Raw genomic sequence first — 20,365 nt, forward strand, 5'->3', positions numbered from 1 at the left:
TCCATCTTTAGTTTCTCAGAGATCTTTTCCCTCACTTTGCCGTCCGACTCCATCCAGGTCTCGTGGAGATTCTGCAATTCCGTCTACAACCATGTTGTTCTGTCTTGATTGTCCCTCAAGATCATCATGGATTCACACACAGAACTGATGTCCTCTCTCAATGACTTACAGGCTGCTGTCATCTTGCCGTTCTCCTGTTTCAACTCACTGAGCTGACCCTGGGAGAACTGCAAACTTCAGTTCCTGGACCTCTCTGGTCAGATTGTCCATTATTTTATTAGTATAATCCATGAGTATTTTGACAAAACACTTGAAGCTATTTTCTTGTTGTTGTAACAACTGCTTGTAGGTCTCTTTGTTTTTTTTAAAGATCCTTCACATGTGATAGACACCACTGTCCTCAACAGTACTCATGCCGGTTTGGTCTTTGTCATAGTGGGTAGCAACGTAGGTTACTCTGTTACTCCTCGCAGTTCCAGACAAGACAGGTCACGGGGAAGATTGAAAACAACAAACAGCAGGGATCTAGACACTGGAAAGAGACAAGCAGTCCCAGCAACTGATGCTAACTGCGTCACGGGATCCAAACTAAGAAGCTAGCTAGCTACTAAGAACTTTGCAATACACTGGAAAACAACAAACTTTCCAAACAAACAAAACCGAGCTCTTCCTCGTTCCGCGTTCAACAGGAAGTGACGTGAGGCAGGTAAAATAAAAATCACTTTCACTTGATGACAGCTTTGCACACTCTTGGCATTTTCTCAACCAGCTTCAATTTGTTGAACAACAACAACAACCCAAACCAGATGGGATGGCGTTTCGCTGCATAATGCTGTAGTAGCCAAGCTGGTTAAGTGAGCCATGAATTCTAAATAAATCACAGACAATGTCACCCCCACACCATAACACCTCCTTCTCCATGCTTTACGGTGGGAAATATACATGCGGAGATCATCCGTTCACCCACACCACGTCTCACAAAGACACGGCAGTTGGAACCAAAAATCTCCAATTTGGACTCCAGACCAAAAGAATACATTTCCACCAGTCTAATGTCTATTGCTCATGTTTCTTGGCCAAAGCAAGTCTATTCTTCTGATTGGTGTCTTTTAGTAGTGTTTTCTTTGCAGCAATTCAACCACGAAGGCCTGATTCACACAGTCTCCTCTGAACAGTTGATATTGACATGTTACTTGAACTCTGTGAAGCATTTATTTGGGCTGCAATTTCTGAGGCTGGTCACTCTAATAAACTTACCCTCTGCATCAGAGGTAACTCTGGGTCTTCCATTCCTGTGGCGGTCCTCATGAGAGCCAGTTTCATCAAAGAGCTTGATGGTTTTTGTGACTGCACTTAAAGAAACTTTCAAAGTTCTCGAAATGTTCCATACTGTGACCTTCATGTCTTAAAGTATTATTTGAGCTTTTCTTGCCATAATACCGACTTGGTCTTTTACCATATAGGGCTACCTTGTCACAACACAACTGATTGGCTCAAAAGCATTAAGAAGGAAAGAAATTCCACAAATTAACTTTTAACAAGGTACACCTGTTAATTAAATGCATTCCAGGTGACTACCTCATGAAGCTGATTGAGAGAATGCCAAGCGTCTGCAAAGCTGTCATCAAGGCAAAGAAAGGGTGGCTATTTGAAGAATCTCAAATCTATTTTAATTTGTTTAACACTTTTTTCGGTTACTACATGATTCCATATGTGTCATTTCATAGTTTTGATGTCTTATTCTACAATGTAGAAAAAAATATTAAAAAATAAAGAAAAACCTTTGAATGAGTAGGTGTTCTTAAACATTTGACCGGTAGTGTACACTGAACAAAAATATAAATGCAACATGTAACGTGTTGGTCCCATGTTTCATGAGCTGAAATAAAAGGTCCCAGAAATGTTCCATACGCACAAAAAACGTATTTCTCTCAGATTTTGTGCTCAAATTTGTTAACATCCCTGTTAGTGAGCATTTCTCCTTTGCCAAGATAATCCATCCACCTGACAGGTGTGGTATATCAAAAAGCTGATTAAACAGCATGATCCTTACACAGATGCACCTTGTGCTGGGGACAATAAAATGGCACTCTAAAATGTGCAGTACTGTCACACAACACAATGCCACAGATGTCTCTGTCACACCATGATCTGTTTCACCTGTCTTTGTACTTGTCTCCACCCCCCCTCCTGGTGTCACCCATCTTCCTCATTATCCCCAGTGTACTTATACCTGTGTTCTCTGTTTGTCTGTTGCCAGTTTGTTTTGTTTCGTCACGCCTACCAGCGTTTTTTCCCATGCGCCTGTCTGTCTCTAGTTCCTGTTTATTAGCTTTTCCGGTTTTGACCATTCTGCCTGCCCTGACCCTGCCTGTCGTTCTGTACCTTGCCATACCACCCTGGATTACTGACCTCTGCCTGCCCTGACCCTGAGTCTGCCTGCTGTTCTGTACCTTTCGGACTCTGTTCTTGACTACTGACCTCTGCCTGCCCTTGACCTGTCATTTTGCCTGTTTTTGTAATAAACTTCTATTACTTCGAAACTGTCTGCATCTGGGTCTTCTCCTGAGCCTTCACAGTCTAAAGTGTTGAGGGAGCGTGCAAATGGAATGCTGACTGCAGGCATGTCCACCGCAGCTGTTACCTTTCTCTACCATAAGCAGTCCCCAAAGTCATTTTTACAGAGTTTGGAAGTACGTCCAACCGGCCTCACAACCGCAGACCATGTGTAAACCCTGTGAGTGCAGGACCTTCACATCCGGCTTCTTCACCTGTGGGATCGTGTGAGACCAGCCACCTGAACAGCAACCGAGGTCTGACAATCTGGATGGAAAATTACTCAGGATAATAGCGGACAATATTGCCTTTCCTATTTGCCATATCTTCAATTTAAGCCTACTTGAAAGAAAGTAATTTCGCTACCCAAGAATAGTAAAACCCCACTTGGCGGTAGAAGCTGTTAAGGAGCCTCTGTGACCTAGACTTGGTGCTTTGGTGCCGTTTGTTGTGAGGTAGCAGAGAGAAAAGTCTATGACTTGGGTGACTGGAGTCTAAACAATTTTTGGGGCCTTCCTCTGTTCTTTGTGATATAATTGGTAGTTACAGTCTTATCTCATCGCTGCAACTTCCGTACGGACTCGGGAGAGGCAAAGGTCGAGAGCCATGTGTCCTCCGAACACAACCCTGCCAAGCTGCTCTGCTTCTTGACACACTGCTCGCTTAACCCAGAAGCCAGCTGGACCAATGTGTCGGAGGAAACACTGTGCAACTGGCTACCGAAGTCAGCTTGCAGGCTCCCGGCCCGCCACAAGGAGTCGATAGAACGCGATGGGACAAGGAAATCCTGTCCGGCCAAACCCTCCGGTAACCTGGACGACGCGGGGCCATTTGTGCACCACCTTATGGGTCTGCCGGTCACAGCCATCTGTGACACAGCATGGGATAGAACACGGGGCTGTAGTGACGGCTCAAGCACTGTGATGCAGTGCCTTAGCCCGCTGCGCCACTTGGTAATGGAATGTTTTCTAAATGTTCTGAGAACATGACTGTAAATCGAACCATGAGGAAACCTGTAGGAAGCTTTATGCTGAAGTACTGAAGTTCCCACCTAAGAAACATACTGTATGTGCTCGCTGGGTATCCTGCACCAAGGTTGTATGCAAAAATCAGAGTCGGTCCTGGGACCCACCCTGGGTGCACATTTTGGTTTTTGCCACACAGCCGATTACAATAATCAAAGCTTGAGTTGGTTATTCGAATCAGCTGTCTAGTGCTAGGGCAAAAAACAAAATGTGGACCAGGACCGACATCGGGAAACCCTGTGCAATAGGACAACCACACTCTCACCAAGCTCTAAGAAACACATGGTTCTCAGAACGTTATGTGCTAATGTTACGTGTTGGGGTGGCAGGTAGCCTGGCAGGTAGGAGCGCTGGGCCACGGTCACACTGACCCCAGTGGCACCCTACTCCCCATCTAGTGCACTAGTTTTGACCAGAGCAAAAAATATGTTGCACTAAATGGGGGAAAAGGGTGCCATTTGGGACATAGGCAGCCCCACAACCATCTAGCACTTTCCTGCCCTGCTCTGCACCACCAAGCCCCACCCCATTTCTTAGGATGTCCTGTCAACTCTGGCTCTGAGGGGACAGGACAGGGGGATGAATGAGGGGAGGAAAAAGCTTAATCTAGTCTGCCTAAACTAAGCACAGATTCTCCAGGACCCCAGAGCCAGTACGGTCTTCTCACTCCTCCAAGCCACAGCTAGCTTCCCAAGCAGGCAGACCAAGAAAACCGCCTGCCCTGAGGGACCTTCCCTCACCACCCATCATCTATTGCCAGGCACTCCGCTTCGCAGCACATCAGGATACTGTATGTATGACTGTATTGCTTCCTCCTGTTCTTCACCTCTAGTAGAATTTGCAATGATTTGAGTTGAGACTCGTGAGTGATATATGAAAAATTTCATTTGTGAATATTAATATTTATTCATATTTATTATTTCATTCTCTCATTACACTATACACAAAGTGATTTATTCATGCATTTTGTTGCTATATTATTATGATTACTAAAGAGAAAAACAGAAGATAGTATATGCATACCATAGTGTCTGATATTTTCTCAGGTACTGTGCCTTCAAAAAGTATTCTCACCTCTTTACTTTATCCAAATTTAGTTGGATTATATTTAGATTTGAGACACACAGGATTCCATAATGCCAAAGTGGAATTATGTTTTTGGAATTTTTGACAAATACATTTAAAATGAAAAGCTGAAATATATCTTGAGTCAATAAGTATTTAACCCCTTTGTGATGGCAAGCCGAAATAAATTCAGGAGTATACACGTGCTTAACAAATCACATAATAAGGTGCATGGACATGACAAGGTGCATGTGTGCAGTAATAATGTTTAACATGATTTTTTTTAATGACTACCTCATCGCTGTACCCCACACATACAATTATCTGTAAGGTACCTCAGTTGAGCAGTGAATTTTAAACACAGATTTAACCATAAAGACCAGGGAGGTTTTCCAATGCCTTTCCAAGAAGGGCACCTATTGGTAGATAAAATAAACAAATAAAAAAGCAGTCATTGAATATCCCTTTGAGCATGGTGAAGTTATTAATTACACTTTGGATGGTGTATCAATACACCAATTCACTACAAAGACACAGGCGACCTTCCTAACTCAGTTTCCAGAGAGGAAGGAAACCACTCAGGGATTTCATCATGAGGCCAATGGTGACTTTAAAACAGTTGCAGAGTTTCATAGCTGTGGTAGGAGAAAACTGAGGATGGATCAACAACGTTGTAGTTACTCCACAATACTAACCTGATTGATACTGTAGAGTGAAAAGAAGGAAGCTTGTACAGAATTAAAATATTCCAAAACATGCATCCTGTTTTTAACAAGGCACTAAAGTAATACTGCTAAACATGTGGCAAAGCAATTAACTTTTTGTCCTGAATACAAAGTGTTATGTTTTGGGCAAATCCAATACAACGTATTCCTGAGTGCCACACTCCATATTTTCAAGAATAGTTGTGATTGTTAAGAACTGGGATAGAGAATAAACAAAATGGTGCTAAGTGCAGACAAAATCCTAGAGGAAAACCTGGTTCAGTCTGCTTTCCACCAGACACTGGGAGATGAATTCACCTTTCAGCAGGACAATAACCTAAAACACAAGTCCAAATCTACACTGGAGTTTCTTACCAAGACGTCAGTGAGTGCTCCTGAGTGTTTAAAGTTTTAGTATTTCTCTACATCTGCTAAATATCTGTGTGCGACCAATAACATTTGATTTGATTTGACTTGAATCTACTTGAAAATCTATGGAAAGACAGGGAAATGGTTGTCTAGCAGTGATCAATAACCAATTTGACAGAGCTTAAGGAATTTTGAAAAGATTCTTGAAAAGAGACATCCCCAGAAAGACTCACAGCTGTAATCACTGCCAAAGGTCATTCTACAAAGTATTGAGACAGCTGTGTAAATACTTATGTAAATGAGATATTTCTGTATTTCATTTTCAAAGAATTTGCAAACATTTCTAAAAACATGTTTTCACTTTGTCATGATGGGATATTGTTTGTAGACGGGTGATAATTAAGGCTGTAACACGACAAAATGTCTAATAAGTCAAGGGGTATGAATACTCTCTGAAGGCACTGTAGATTTAAAAATGATTCGTGACAATTCTATGGCGAGAAATTGCTCCTCACATCTCATCTTTGTAGGCTACATTAGCAGACTCATAAACAAGCCAGAAATCCATGTTTGAACAATCCATGTCCTCCACTGCTTACGTTATGTAACGTCAGACTATTAACTGATTAGCCCAATACTAAACCCCAAACACAGCTAACAATTTCCTCTGCATTCAACAGACCATGAACGAACACGACTTCCACAACTCCTCGTTTAATTTCTTCAATGGCACACCGTGGTTCGTCTATGAGTGCACCATCAGTCTGGATAAGGACTATCGGCGGATCGCCCTGTTCCTGCTCTACCTGCTGCTGTTCATGGTGGGGCTGGCTGAGAACACCTTGGTGGTGTGGGTCAACTGGCGCCGGCGCCACTCGGCCAACGGCGTCTTGTTCTGTGTCATCAACGTGAGCCTGTCGGACCTGATGGTGGTTCTGATGATGCCCTTCTTCATGCTGGAGGTCACCATGGACAAGGTGTGGCTGTGGGGCCGCTTCCTGTGTAAAGCCACCCACCTCATCTACACAGTCAACTTCTACAGCAGCTCCTTCTTCCTGGCCTTCATGACCCTGGAGCGCTACCTGTCCCTGTCCAGGCCCTCGTCTCCCGCCTGCTTCCCCGTGGCCAGGCGTCGCCGCTGGCTGCTCTGTGGTGCTCTGTGGTTCTTCTCCCTGTTCCTGGCTCTGCTGGAGAACTTCCACGTGGACCTGCTGGAGTGGGACGAGCCCGGCTGCTACATGCTGCCAGACTACATTGAGTGGTTCGTCTCCATATCCTTCCTCTGCCTCATCTTCCAGTTCCTGGTCCCGGTCTCCATCATCGTCACGTGTAACGTGCTGATCGCCCGGGCGGTGCGCTCCGCTCCAGACGTGCAGGGAAGACGGGATGTGTGGCTGGTGCACGTGTACTCCCTTGTGTTTGTCCTCTGCTGGCTACCGTACCACATGGTCATGTTCCTGATAATGGTGGATGATCTGGACCCTCACGTGTTCAGCTGCAACACAGTGGAGGTGCTCTACTTCTCCTTCAGTGTGGTCCAGTGCCTGTCCCTCTTCCATTGCATCGCCAACCCAGTCCTCTACAACTTTCTCAGCAAGAGCTTCCGCAACAACCTGATCAATGCTGTGGTCCACTATACACCCAGGGAGGACCCAGGCGGGTTGAATCCCCAAGAAACTGCACCCAAAGCAGGAGGACCAGGCACAGGGAAGAAGGAACGCAAGCTTAGCAACATGAGTACCAGCCATTCTGACGTTGCTGCCTCGTAGAAAAAGGAAGCATCACAGTGTCACATTGAGACTTAACTAGCCATCATCACTGAAGGACAATGTAGGAAAGGAAAAAAATCACTTCAGAACTGTTACTGAAGCGTGTGCTGCTTTCACAGTCTAAAAGACAGGGCACAAGACACGAAGCCTCCTAATAGTCTTTGCTGTTTATGACTTGAGTCCAGATTGTCTACCCCACTTCCAAAGGTTGCACTTGCACACTCCCTGTCATGGATTTTTAAGCATTTGATTAGTGTAAGTATTGCCTGGAGGGAGTTTCCATCATTGTTAAATCCAAGACAGGGAGTGTGCAAGTGCGCACTTTTGGAGAAGTGTGGAGATTAGGGATGTGCAGCCTTGGTCACTAAGCAATAGTCATGTAAATTATAGGCTGACAAACACTCAGTGTCCCTCTCATAATCTGTCTCCCATTTTTCTCATCATCCAGTTTTTCAGCCCATCAATGTTGTAAACAGAGGAAGGAAGGAAACATTTACAGATTTCTTTCCATCTTTAAACTCCCACAGGAACTTATGGCACCAATGTCTAGGAACTTCTGGAGGACAGAATTGCAGTCATTACGTCACAGGGTGAAGAGGAATGCTTCCTCGCAAACAAACATTTTCTTCTGTGCAACACAGATAAGATTGATCCTTATAACTACTGAGCATAAAAAAAACTTTGTACAAATGTTGAACTGTAACGGATAAATGTAAAAAAAAATTGATTACACAAACATATATACGCATCTTAATTTCCACACAGTGACATCCATATTTAACAAATGTTCTGATTGTATTTGACTATATATTTTTAAAGCTACTGAATTTGTAAATGTGTTGGATGCTGAATGACGTCACCTGTTACATTCAATAAAAGTATTTCAAACAGAATGATTGTGTATTATTAAAGTCAAAAGCGTGTCCTTTTGATGACTTCTCAATAGGGACAACACTATGAACATCTCATAGTATTACTACATAGGTTGGTATCCTACTATCCCAAAGGAGATTCTCCACTGAGCTTGTTCTTTAGTCCAGGACTGGGCTTAATCTGTGTCTGGGAAACTGCCCCCAAATGTAATAACTTTTTGTGTGGTAATAAATACACAAAATCCTAATTATTTTAGTTGAATACTGGCCTGTGTTTGCTTTCACTGGGAAGTCCAGAGGGAAATGTCCCTTGGTTTAATGATGTTGACATGAAGATCAGTGGAGGGAGGAAAGACATAGGTGTCACTCCGCATATGGCACAATGGAAGGAAGCAGCCTACCTAGAGCAGAACAGGGTTCCAGTTTCAAAGGTCACCTATCCCTGAGGCAGGAACTAGATAAACGCTTTCAATTGTGCATAACTGCAGTTGCATCATTAAAATGTGATGACGAAGGTAGTATTCTGTGGCAGTGGACATCATAACATATTAAATGCAATGAAGAAGAATCAAGCCTAGGTCTAAAAGTTACAAGATAACGGGATTCTCAAAACATTTTTCTGTTTACTTTATTCTTTACAGAACAAGAAACGACACTGAACACAAATATAAATGCAATATACAACAATGTCAAAGATTTGACCGAGTTACAGTTCATATAAGGAAATCAGTCAAATTAAATAAATTCATTAGGCCCTAATCTATGGATTTCACATGACTTGGAATACAGACATGCGTCTGTTGGTCATAGATACCTTTAAAAAAAAGTTGTAAAAATCAATTTAAAAAAAAGAGTTGATCAGGCTGTCATTTGTGGCCTATGGAATGTTGTCCCACTCTTCAATGGCTGTGCGAAGTTGCTGGATATTGGTGGGAACTGGAACATGCTGTTGTACACATCATTCCAGAGCATCCCAAACATGCTCAATGGGTGACATGTAAATGAGCATGCTGAAACATGAGGCGGATGAATGGCACGACAATGGGCCTCAGGATCTCATTACGGTATCTCTGTGCATTCAAAATGCCAATGATCAAATGCAATTGTGTTCGTTATCCGTAGCTTATGCCTGCCTGCACATACCATAACCCCACCGCCACCATGGGGCACTCTGTTCACGCTGTGAACTGTTCACGCTGTGAACAGAGTGGCCATCGAAAGTGAGCATTTGTCCACTGAAGTCGGTTACGACGCCAAACTGCAGTCAGGTCAAGACCCTGGTGAGGATGACGAGCACGCAGATGAGCTTCCCTGAGACAGTTTGACAGTTTGTGCAGAAATTCTTCGGTTGTGCAAACCCACAGTTCCATCAGCTGTCCGGGTGGCTGGTCTCAGACGATCCCGCAGGAGAAGAAGCCAGATGTGGAGATTCTGGGTTGGCGTAGTTACACGTAGTCTGCGGTTCTGTGGCCGATTGGACGTACTGCCAAATTCTCTAAAACGATGTTGGAGGCAGTTTATGGTAGCGAAATGAACATTAAATTCTATGGCAACAGCTCTACTGGACATTCCTGCAGTCAGCATGCCAATTGCACTCTCCCTCAAAACTTGATACATCTGTGGCATTGTGTTGTGTGACAAAAATGCACATTTTAGAGTGGCCTTTTATTGTCCGCAACAAGGTGCAGCTGTGTAATGATCATGCTGTTTAATCAGCTTCTTGATATGCCACACCTGTCAGTTGGACAGATGATCTTGGCAAAAGAGAAATGCTCACCAACAATTTGCACAAAATCTGAGAGAAATAAGCTTTTTGAGAGTATGGAACATTTCTGGGAACTTTTATTTCATGGGACCAATACTTTACATGTTGCATTTATATTTTTGTTCAGTATAGATAATGGAAAACGTTCATAGTTTGCACTAAAATAGTACATACAAATTACAATGAAAAAACAGCAATAATCGAATAAAACGTTTCATAATGAGGTAAGACACCAAATAGAACACAAACACGAGTTACGTTTAAACATCAAATCCAAAGTATGCAAGTCTACAGAGCATAATGTGGTGCTTTTGAAATGCTGGAAGCCACTGTTTGTTTAGTTCATATCATCTGATCACTAATACATACAGTCTACATGAACCACAGTATCATGTTTGTTTTGTTCATATCATCTGATCACTAATACATACAGTCTACATGAACCACAGTATCATGTTTGTTTTGTTCATATCATCTGATCACTAATACATACAGTCTACATGAACCACAGTATCATGTTTGTTTTGTTCATATCATCTGATCACTAATACATACAGTCTACATGAACCACAGTATCATGTTTGCATTATAAATAGTCTATCACTAAAGAAGTAAAATGCTTGGAGGAAAACATACCTAAATGGTTTCCAAGGGAACTGATACATTAAGGCCACATTCATTGGTTGCAAAGTACAGTATGACTGGTCAGGTACACTTACTGGTCCAATGCAGCTGTTTTTTTTTTTAATCTCAATATCAAATCATTTCTGGGTAACAATGAAGTAACTTACTGTGATTCTTTTCAATTAAAATGGTAAAAAATAAACTAAAATAGCTTCTTAGCAAAGAACAAGTTCGCAAGCAATAACTTTGCTAGGACTGTCTGAGGGGAACACTGAAAAGTAGCAGTAATTGGCAGAGAGGTTTGGAACTTTTTTCTTATTGGTCTATTAAGTAATTTACCGTCTGGTGACGTCACCAGGCAGGCAAAAACTCCATCCCACTAAAACAGGCTGGAATTTCAGGTCGTCTTTTCACAACCATAATTGTCCCAATTTCACAGTATTATTCCAACCACATGATGTGGAAATATATATAAAACACAAGGAAATCACGTTTTTGACTGCACTGGGCCTTTAACGCTTGGTGCACAGTGGTAAATATGGTGTTTCACTCAGACAGACACAGACGGTCCATCATGTGTTTCATATATAAATTAATACATGGTGCTTAACTGACAGAAAAACAACACTTTTTGTAAAGCAGAGTAATAGTACACTTAGGAAAATGTTTGACTGCAATTTAGGAAAAGCCAACTGACTTGAAGACAGCTTGCAAACAGTAAATGGTAATAAGTCCTTCCATAGACAACAGTGCATACACTGCCATCAAGTGGCTAAACTACTTCCAAGGAAGATGTCCTTTACGCTATGCTACAAAACAGGTCTCTTCCATCCAAAACACCATCTCAAACACAGACATAAAACAAGTTAAATGCATTCTACAAGTCTATATATAAGGCTCACAACCAGAGAGAGAGAGAAAGAGAGAGAGAGAAGAGGAGGAGCATGATAGACCAGCTCAAAGACAAAAAAAGACGTGGGAACTAAAAGTGAAAGCGAGATGAAGGCAGAAGGACACCAGAGGAGTAGCTGATTAGGTGTCCAGGGCGGGGAGGGGTTCTTTGGAGTGGTCATTGTACATGAAGGTCTGCTCTATGTTGAAGTCTGGAGGCAGGTGGTCCTTGTGGATCGCCATGTGGGAGGACACCAGCTTGAGCGTGGAGAAATACAGGCCGCAGACAGTGCAGCGGTACATGAGCGCCCCGGCGTGGGTCTTCAGGTGGCAGATCATGGTGGAGCGGCCTCGGAAGAACCTCAGGCACACCTTGCACTGGTACGGCTTCTCCCCAGTGTGAATGCGCAGGTGGTAGGTGAACTCGCCAGAGTGGGCGAAGCGTTTGCCGCAGAAGCGACAGCGGTACCATTTCCCCCGGGGAGTAGCGGCGCCCATGCCCAACCCACCCATGCTAGAGGAGTTCCCATTGGACAGGAGGCCTGCGGAGAAGCCAGATGCCAAGGCCCCCTGAAGCAGCTTGTCTGAGAGGCGGAAGGAGCCCATCCCCAGGTCAAAGCCCATGTTGCCAAGCTTCCCCAGGCTGCCAGCCTCCAGGGGTGAGGAGGAGGAGCAGGAGTACTCCAGCTGGTCAGCCTTACGTTTCCCTGTCCACCCCTGACTGCCCTGTCCCTGGGGCTGGGTCTCATTGGTGTGAAAACTCAGGTGGTACTGGAAGGCTGTGCCAGAGCGGAAGGTCTGTGGGCATAAGAAGCAACGCAGCTCCTCCTCTCCCTCTGCCCCGGCTGCTTTATGAGCCCTCATGGCCTCTCTGTCAGTTTCTGCCTCCTCGGCATGCAGGGCCATGTGTCTGTCCAGCAGAGGGCGATCCAGGAAGCCGCAGGCACAGAGAGGGCAGGAGTAGACTGGCAGGGAGAGGTGGGTGAGGGCGTGCCACAGCAGGGCACACAGGGAGGGCTGGGGTAACAGGCACACACCACAGCTCAGTGACTGGATAGACACGTGACTCAGCAGGTGATCCCTGATGACCTGGTTGCAGGAGAGAGACAATACGATATGTCAACAATACAAGGAGGGATAACACACACCTTCAGGTGTCTTAGCCACTACAATGCAATAGGTGTACTCTTGAGATCAGTGAATTTGTTTGAGCGATGTCAGTCTCTATATTTCACCATTGCCATTAGCCAAAACACGTGCCAAATCACCCAGGAAAAATGAAGCAAATCAAACCACACTGACCTGGAAATCCTTGGTGAGGGTTTTGTTACAGACGGCACACTGCAGCTCCCCATTGTGCCCCTGGGTGGCGGTGTGGAGCTGACTGGGGAGGGTGTACCGAGCAGCCGCCTGGCGTCTGTGGCGTACCAGCTTGGCCTGGCTGCAGAACTGGAGATGACACATGTCACAGGAGAAAACCACATGGGACAGGGCGTGGGTGATGCTGGCCCCGCGGTCCCCAGGGAAAGATGCCCCACACACCCTGCAGGTCCCTGTCTCAGTAAGGTGGGTCTCCGCGTGGGCCCCCAGGGCAGCAGACTCTGTTAACAGTTCCATCCCACAGGCTTTACACACCACCATACCCGACTTCTGGCCAGGGTCCACTCCCTCTCTGCCAACCACTGCTCCATTCTCCACACACACAAAGTCCTCATCTTCATCGTCCTCCTCATCTTCTTCCTCCTCCATGTAATTCTCATCATCGCTCAGCTCAATGACATCTTCAGCCAGGGGTCTCCACAGGTCCCCTCCTCCGTCAGTCCCTTCTTCGTCTCCCAGTAGCTGCTCTCTCTCTTCCTCATTATCTTCTTCATTCTCCTCCCCTTCGAAGATGACCCCTGTCACCCCTGTGTGGCCAGAGTTAAGCCCATCCACCCCCCCCGACTGCAGACTCCCGACCCCCGACTGCAGGTCTCTAAAGGAGGAGGGGGCGCAGGGAGCCTCCACCCCACAGACCACCCTTCCCAGCTGGGCTGACGAGTCAGGGAAGGAGCAGGCGTCAGACACACATGGAGTTGGAGAACCAGCTCTACTCCCACTAGCTACCATCTGTTCCTCCTCATTGTTACCAACCCTGTCTCCCATCATCACCTCCACGCCCTCCTCAGTCTTCAGCTGCAAGGGAAGGAGAAGTCCTGGGGTGGCCCCAACAGCTACAGTGGAGAGACTACCTACTGAACTCTGCTGATCTCCAGCCAGCTGTATCTGTTTGTCTTCTGCCATCTGTCCATAGCCCAGGTGAGACTGCTCATCTTCTGCTTTGAGAGGCAGGGACAGAGTGACTGTGTGTCCAACACTCCGGCCCAGCCTGGCCACCCTGCTGCCCTGGGGGAGAGGGAGAGGTGATGGTGCTGACGCCGGGGTAGGAGCAGCCGAGGGACCAGCAGATGACGACAGAGAGGAACAAGATGCTGCAGACGACGAACACATTGATGACCCAGCTGCAGCAGCAACCATGTCAGAGTCCAGGTCTCCATCCGCCACACAGTCTGCAGACCCTGAGCCCAGCTGCTGCAGGTCAGGGAAGGTAGTGTGACAGGCTCTCACCAGCTCTCTCACCCCCAGTCTCTCTGCCAGCTCATACAGCACCCCTACATCTATCAGGTCTGTGAAGATCTCTCCGGTGTAGATGAACGTCAGCACCTTCTCAAAGTTGGCCGGGGACACAAAGTCCAGAGAGTACGTTGTCGTAGCTCCGGCTCCAGAGGTTCCGATCTGTTTCCCCCTACCTGAGAACAGGCTACGGAAGTGTGTCCCAGCGCAAGCGAGCACCGCACGGTGCACCGTGAAGGAGCGGCTCCCCACCTGGAGGATGACATCACAGAAGAGGCGGGAGAGACGGCAGTGATTGAGCTCGGTGAGGAGGCCGGCGGCATGGCCTAAGCCCTGCAGCCGTATCCTCATCCCTCCCTGGCAGTGTCACTCACAGCCTAGAGCCCAACTATGAGAAGATACAAGGGGGGGGGGGGGGGGAATCCTTAAGTAGTTTTGGGGGGGAAATATGTACTTCACTATTTACATTTTTGACAACTTTTACTTTAACTTCACTACATTCCAAAATAAAATAATTTTTCCTTCATACATTTTCCCTGACACCCAAAAGTACTTCTTACATTCTGAATGCTTAGCGAGACATAAAATGGTCAAATTCACAAGAGAACAACCCTGGTCATCCCTACTGCCTCTGATCTGGCAGACTCACAAAACACTTAATTTAATTTTGAAAACAAGAAAATTGTGCCACCTGGTTTGCTTAATATAAGGAATTTTAAATTATTCATACTTTTGATACTTAAAGTATATTTTAGTAATTACATTTACTTTTGATACTTTCACTCTAGTAGTATTTTACTGGGTGACTTTCACTTTTACTTGTTATTTTCTGTTAACGTATTACTCACGTATGACAATTGGATACTTTTTCCACCACTGGTCATTGCCTAACTCATTCTGCAACAGTAACAGGACTAATAATAAACACTTTCTTTTTGCAACGTCCAATAATAAGAGCCAATGAGTGATTGATTGGTTAGACTTGCAAAGGTGGAGTGCAGCTTTGTCGCACACGTGCTCGTAAACCAACTATTTAATACGTATTTAACTAACATGCAATTATTAGAGATCGAATACATCAGAAACACCAATTGGTAAAAACTAAGAAAACGTTTAACCTTTTAAGTTTCACTGAATGCTAGTTTGCTAAAGTTAGCTATAGCCTAGCAAGGTAGCTAGCTGCACGTCACAGTTTTCTACCAAATGCAAACCTATCAAAACCTTTCTACAAAGATGGATAACGCCGCTCATATGGCAAATAAAGTTACGTGTATAATATATTATTTACCAATAGAAGGTAGTATTTTCGACCATTTAGCTAACGTTTTCGCTAGCTTAAAGCCAGTAGTCGCATAACAATGACGTAAATAAAAGAAGGCCCCCAAACAGGAAGAGGCCAAGCGAGAAAAATAAAACGAGAGGTTTTACTCTGTTTCCACTAGATAGCACAGCCACAAAGTCAAAATTATATCCTAACAATTTATGAAAACCAAAATGATATTTTTGGCCTTTAGGCATAAATTAAGCAGTGTGGTTGAGATTAGGTTTAAAGTTTTGGTTAGGTTTAAAATCACATTTTAAGAAGATAAATTGTAGAAAGGCTATGTACAGGGGGTACCGGTACCGAGTTGTGCGGTGCTATTGGTTAGTCAAGGTAATTTGTACATGTACAGTCGTAGCCAAAAGTTTTGAGAATTACATATATTAATTTTCAAAGTATGCTGCTTCAGTGTATTTAGATATTTTTGTCAGATGTTACTATGGAACACTGAAGTATAATTACAAGCATTGCTTAAGTGTCGAAGGCTTTTATTGACAATTACATGAAGTTGATGCAAAGAGTCAATATTTGCAACGTTGACCCTTTTTTTTCAAAACCTCTGCAAGCCGCCCTGGCATGCTGTCAATTAACTTCTGGGCCACATCCTGACTGATGGCAGCTCATTCTTGCATAGTCAATGCTTGGAGTTTGTCTGAATTTGTGGGTTTTGTTTGTCCACCTGCCGCTTGGGGATTGACCACAAATTCTCAATGGGATTAAGGTCTGGGGAGTTTCCTGGCCATGGACCCAAAATATCTATGTTTTGTTCCCGAGCCACTTAGTTATCACTTTTGCCTTATGGCAAGGTGCTCCATCATGCTGGAAAATACATTGTTCGTCACCAAACTGTTGCTGGATGGTTGGGAGAAATTGCTCTCGAAGGATGTGTTGGTACCATTCTTTATTCATAGCTGTGTTCTTAGGCAAAATTGTGAGTGAGCCCACTCCCTTGGCTGAGAAGCAACCCCACACATGAACGGTCTAAGGATGCTTTACTGTTGGCATGACACAGGACTGATGGTAGCGCTCACCTTGTCTTCTCCGGACAAGCTTTTTTCCAGAGAGAAAATGACTTTACCCCAGTCCTCAGCAGTCCAATCCCTGCACCTTTTGCAGAATATCAGTCTGTCCCTGATGTTTTTCCTGGAGAGAAGTGACTTCTTTGCTGCCCTTCTTGACACCAGGCCATCCTCCAAAAGTCTTCGCTTCGCTGTGCGTACTGATGCACTCACCTGCCTGCTGCCATTCCGGAGCAAGCTCTGTTCTGGTGGTGCCCCGATCCCGCAGCTGAATCAACTTTAGGAGACAATGTTTGAACCGCTTTCCTTGAAGTTCTTGATGATTCGATGAATGGTTGATTTAGGTGCAATCTTACTGGCAGCAATATCCTTGCCTGTGAAGCCCTTTTTGTTCAAAGCAATGATGACGGCACGTGTTTCCTTGCCGGTAACCATGGATGACAGAGGAAGAACAATGATTCCAAGCAGCACCCTCATTTTGAAGCTTCCAGTCTGTTATTTGAACTCAATCATGATGACAGAGTGATCTCCAGCCTTGTCCTCGTCAACATTCACACCTGTGTTAACGAGAGAATCACCGACATGATGTCAGCTGGTCCTTTTGTGGCAGGGTTGAAATGCCCTGCCACAAAAAGGAGAAAAGCAAAAAGCAGGAGAAAGGGGAAAACTGTTGGAAAACATACAAGACGAACCGACACAGGGGTAAATATACTGGGGAAAATAAGCGACACCTGGAGGGGGTGGAGACAATCACAGGGACAGGTGAAACAGATCAGGGTGTGACACTGTATTCTTAATTCATCAACATATTTCAAGAGTAAAGGCTATCCAAACCTGTTTTTATTATTCATACATATTTTCCTTACCCGAAAATCAACCTGGTCTATTAGCATTTCCTATTATTCTCTGCATAAATCCGAGACACTTAATTTAATATGATATGTTACGCTTCGTATGGTATGTATTAATTTGTGGAAGTCCATCAGCCATTTCATATGATATGTTATGAATTACAATTTGTATAATAGTGTAACGACCCTGGGTTTATAAGCGCGGAAATCGACTCTGCCGCACGAGCATGCTTTTGCGACACAGTCGATAGCTTGCCGGACCTCGGGCTCGAAGGTCGAGGGTTCGAGACCTGCTCCCTGCTGTTTCATTACAATATGTTACAAATTTGCAAAATATGTTATGAATATGCAAAAAGTATGATATGTTACAAATTCTAGCTAGGTGGCTAACATTAACTAGGCTAGGGGTTAAGGTTAGTGTTAAGTCTTTAGGAGTTAGGTTAAAATCAGGGGAAGGGTTAGCTAAAAGGGTTAAGGTTAGGGGAAAGGTTAGCTAACAGGCTAAGTAGTTGCAAAGTAACTTAAAAGTACTTTCGTTTTTGCCTTGAGTAACCATCTCTCTTATGTAACCATACCAACATAACATATCATACTAATTTCAGTATCTAGCATTTACATTTACATTTACTCTAGTCTATGAGACCAGGCTGCAAATAATTTGACAAAATTATATTGGCCAGCAAGTGGGAGGGTTTTCAGCAGCAGTGGCATGTATACCAATGGAAGGCTTCCCCAAAAACTTTACTAAGAAAAAAAAGGAAAAAACATACTTTATTTAACTTTTGTCTCTTTGTGTTTCTCACTGGAGAAAGCATCCGAGCGAGCGAAACATCGTCCCTCTGTCTCTGTATGTGTAGCCCATCTATCTGATGATGTCTGGTCAAAAAGGGTATGATATTGTTCAATGCCTGCAGCAATGAATGCAAGGGAAACCAGCGAGGATTTGGACCAGCTAGGATTTGCAAGGGAAGCCAGCGAGGATCTGATAACATGTATACAATAATAGCCCATCAGCGTTGCGCTAAACTGAGTGAGCTCAACTGTGAATGGTCCTGGCCCACCCCAAAAAATAAAAAATCACAGCACCCCCAAACCCAAACTACTTCCCACTGTTCTGGTTCTGGGTGGAGTTCTAAGAAATTAAGTTGTGGTGGAGGTGTGTACAGATAAGACGTATTCACACCAAAAAAGTGTCAAGGGAAGCCAGTTTGGATTTGGCTTCACACCAATCAAGCCAAACATCATTGACAGAAAAAAATGGAATTGTTGCATTGTTGTCCTCTGGTGGCTAGCTAGTTAGTTAAAAATGTCAATTTTCTAAATTAGCCATGGACCGAGATAGGGATTTGGACTTAATTCTCCATACTGGCCAATGATTTAATGGGAATTCTGATCCAATCCAATAAATTCAAACATTGCCTCCCGGGTGGCGCAGTGGTTAAGGGCGCTGTACTGCAGCGCCAGCTGTGCCATCAGAGTCCCTGGGTTCACGCCCAGGCTCTGTTGTAACCGGCCGTGACCGGGAGGTCCGTGGGGCGATGCACAATTGGCCTAGCGTCGTCTGGGTTAGGGAGGGCTTGGTCGGTAGGGATGTCCTTGTCTCATCGCGCACCAGCGACTCCTGTGGCGGGCCGGGTGCAGTGCGTTGCCGACACATTGGTGCGGCTGGCTTCCGGGTTGGATGCGCGCTGTGTTAAGAAGCAGTGTGGCTGGTTGGGTTGTGTATCGGAGGACGCATGACATTCAACCTTCTCTCCCGAGCCCGTACGGGAGTTGTAGCGATGAGACAAGATAGTAGCTACTACAACAATTGGATACCATGAAATTGGGGAGAAAAAAAAAAATAAATAAATAAAATTTCAAACATTGTGCATCTGGCCTGAAAGGATGGAAGATCAATGTGTAGCTAGGAGTAGTAGTAGGATAATGTTAACTAGATGGCTAATCATTGCCCATGAAAGGAAGTAAGGCCAGCAAGAAATAATTTTAGCCAGGCTAGCTTGGAACAACAAAAAATAAAAACTATGAAATGAATTTCTCTACAAGAGTCAACATGTTTTTTCTACTTTCACACACACACACACACACACACACACACACACACACACAGAGGAATCAGCACCACATGATATTTAGCTGACGTTGATTAGACTAAATTGTATTTGGAATCTTTTAGTTGTCATTGTATTAGACTAAGCATGGGTAATTTAATGATGTTGAAGTTGAAGGTGCTGGAATAGTGGAGGCAGCTCCTGTTTTCTTTGTGACTTGTGGTAACTCTCCAGTGTTCTAAATGAATAGATGTTTAGTAGTCCAAAAATGTCAGAAACATTAACTTGATTGACCATGCTGTAGGTCATGTAACTGTTTGTTACATGCAATATGCTTTGTTGACTCCACCGGACAGAGGTTGCTCTCCGGTTTTGTGATGAAGCAAAGGTGAGGTTGAATTTATTCTGCCACATTGTCTTCTTATTATCTCGGCCTTAGGCCTATATATCATGGTGGTAAGGCATATGAGATAACAGGTTAAACTGTTACTGTTCAGCTGTTGAATTACATGTATTCAGCGTGCAAGGGAACCACGCCTGCAAAGCCTGTTATGCACCTGCACAAGGTAAGTCTGAATATCAACTACTGACAAGTGCATAGGAAAGACGCTCGTAAACAACACAGTGTCATTTCCTAAGTCAGAATCAAGCCCTTATAGCGTCTGTGACTCCATTTTAAAGTAGTTAATTTTCTTCTTCATTCTTCATCCAACTAATAGAAATCTCCATCCAGTTGACTACTTTAAAATGGAGATGGCCTCAATGGCGCTGCCCATGCTGTCACAGATGCTATAATCGCACACATACAAAGTCCCCTATCTATGTCTATGGCCTGTTGTTCACACACGTATCTGCCCTCTCGTTGGCTAA

At 44.4% G+C, this 20,365-nt stretch overlaps 2 protein-coding genes across 2 annotated transcripts; one reads left to right on the forward strand and one right to left on the reverse strand.

Moving 5' to 3' along the window:
* Positions 1 to 4,149: 4,149 nt before the first annotated feature.
* Positions 4,150 to 8,381, forward strand: gpr182 (G protein-coupled receptor 182). The gene is made up of 2 exons (XM_021565961.2): positions 4,150 to 4,371; positions 6,400 to 8,381. The coding sequence occupies exon 2, from the start codon at positions 6,403 to 6,405 to the stop codon at positions 7,486 to 7,488; it is 1,086 nt and encodes a 361-aa protein (XP_021421636.1). The 5' UTR covers positions 4,150 to 4,371; positions 6,400 to 6,402; the 3' UTR covers positions 7,489 to 8,381.
* Positions 8,382 to 10,785: 2,404 nt separating this feature from the next.
* Positions 10,786 to 15,648, reverse strand: LOC110492013 (zinc finger and BTB domain-containing protein 39). Its single transcript, XM_021565962.2, has 3 exons — positions 15,542 to 15,648; positions 12,943 to 14,641; positions 10,786 to 12,729 (listed from the first exon to the last, which is right to left on the reverse strand). Exons 2-3 carry the CDS (start codon positions 14,602 to 14,604, stop codon positions 11,782 to 11,784), a joined length of 2,610 nt encoding a protein of 869 aa, XP_021421637.1. The 5' UTR covers positions 14,605 to 14,641; positions 15,542 to 15,648; the 3' UTR covers positions 10,786 to 11,781.
* Positions 15,649 to 20,365: the final 4,717 nt, after the last annotated feature.

The sequence above is a fragment of the Oncorhynchus mykiss genome, chromosome 16, assembly GCF_013265735.2.
Source record: "Oncorhynchus mykiss isolate Arlee chromosome 16, USDA_OmykA_1.1, whole genome shotgun sequence".
In the NCBI taxonomy this organism is placed as follows: domain Eukaryota; kingdom Metazoa; phylum Chordata; class Actinopteri; order Salmoniformes; family Salmonidae; genus Oncorhynchus; species Oncorhynchus mykiss.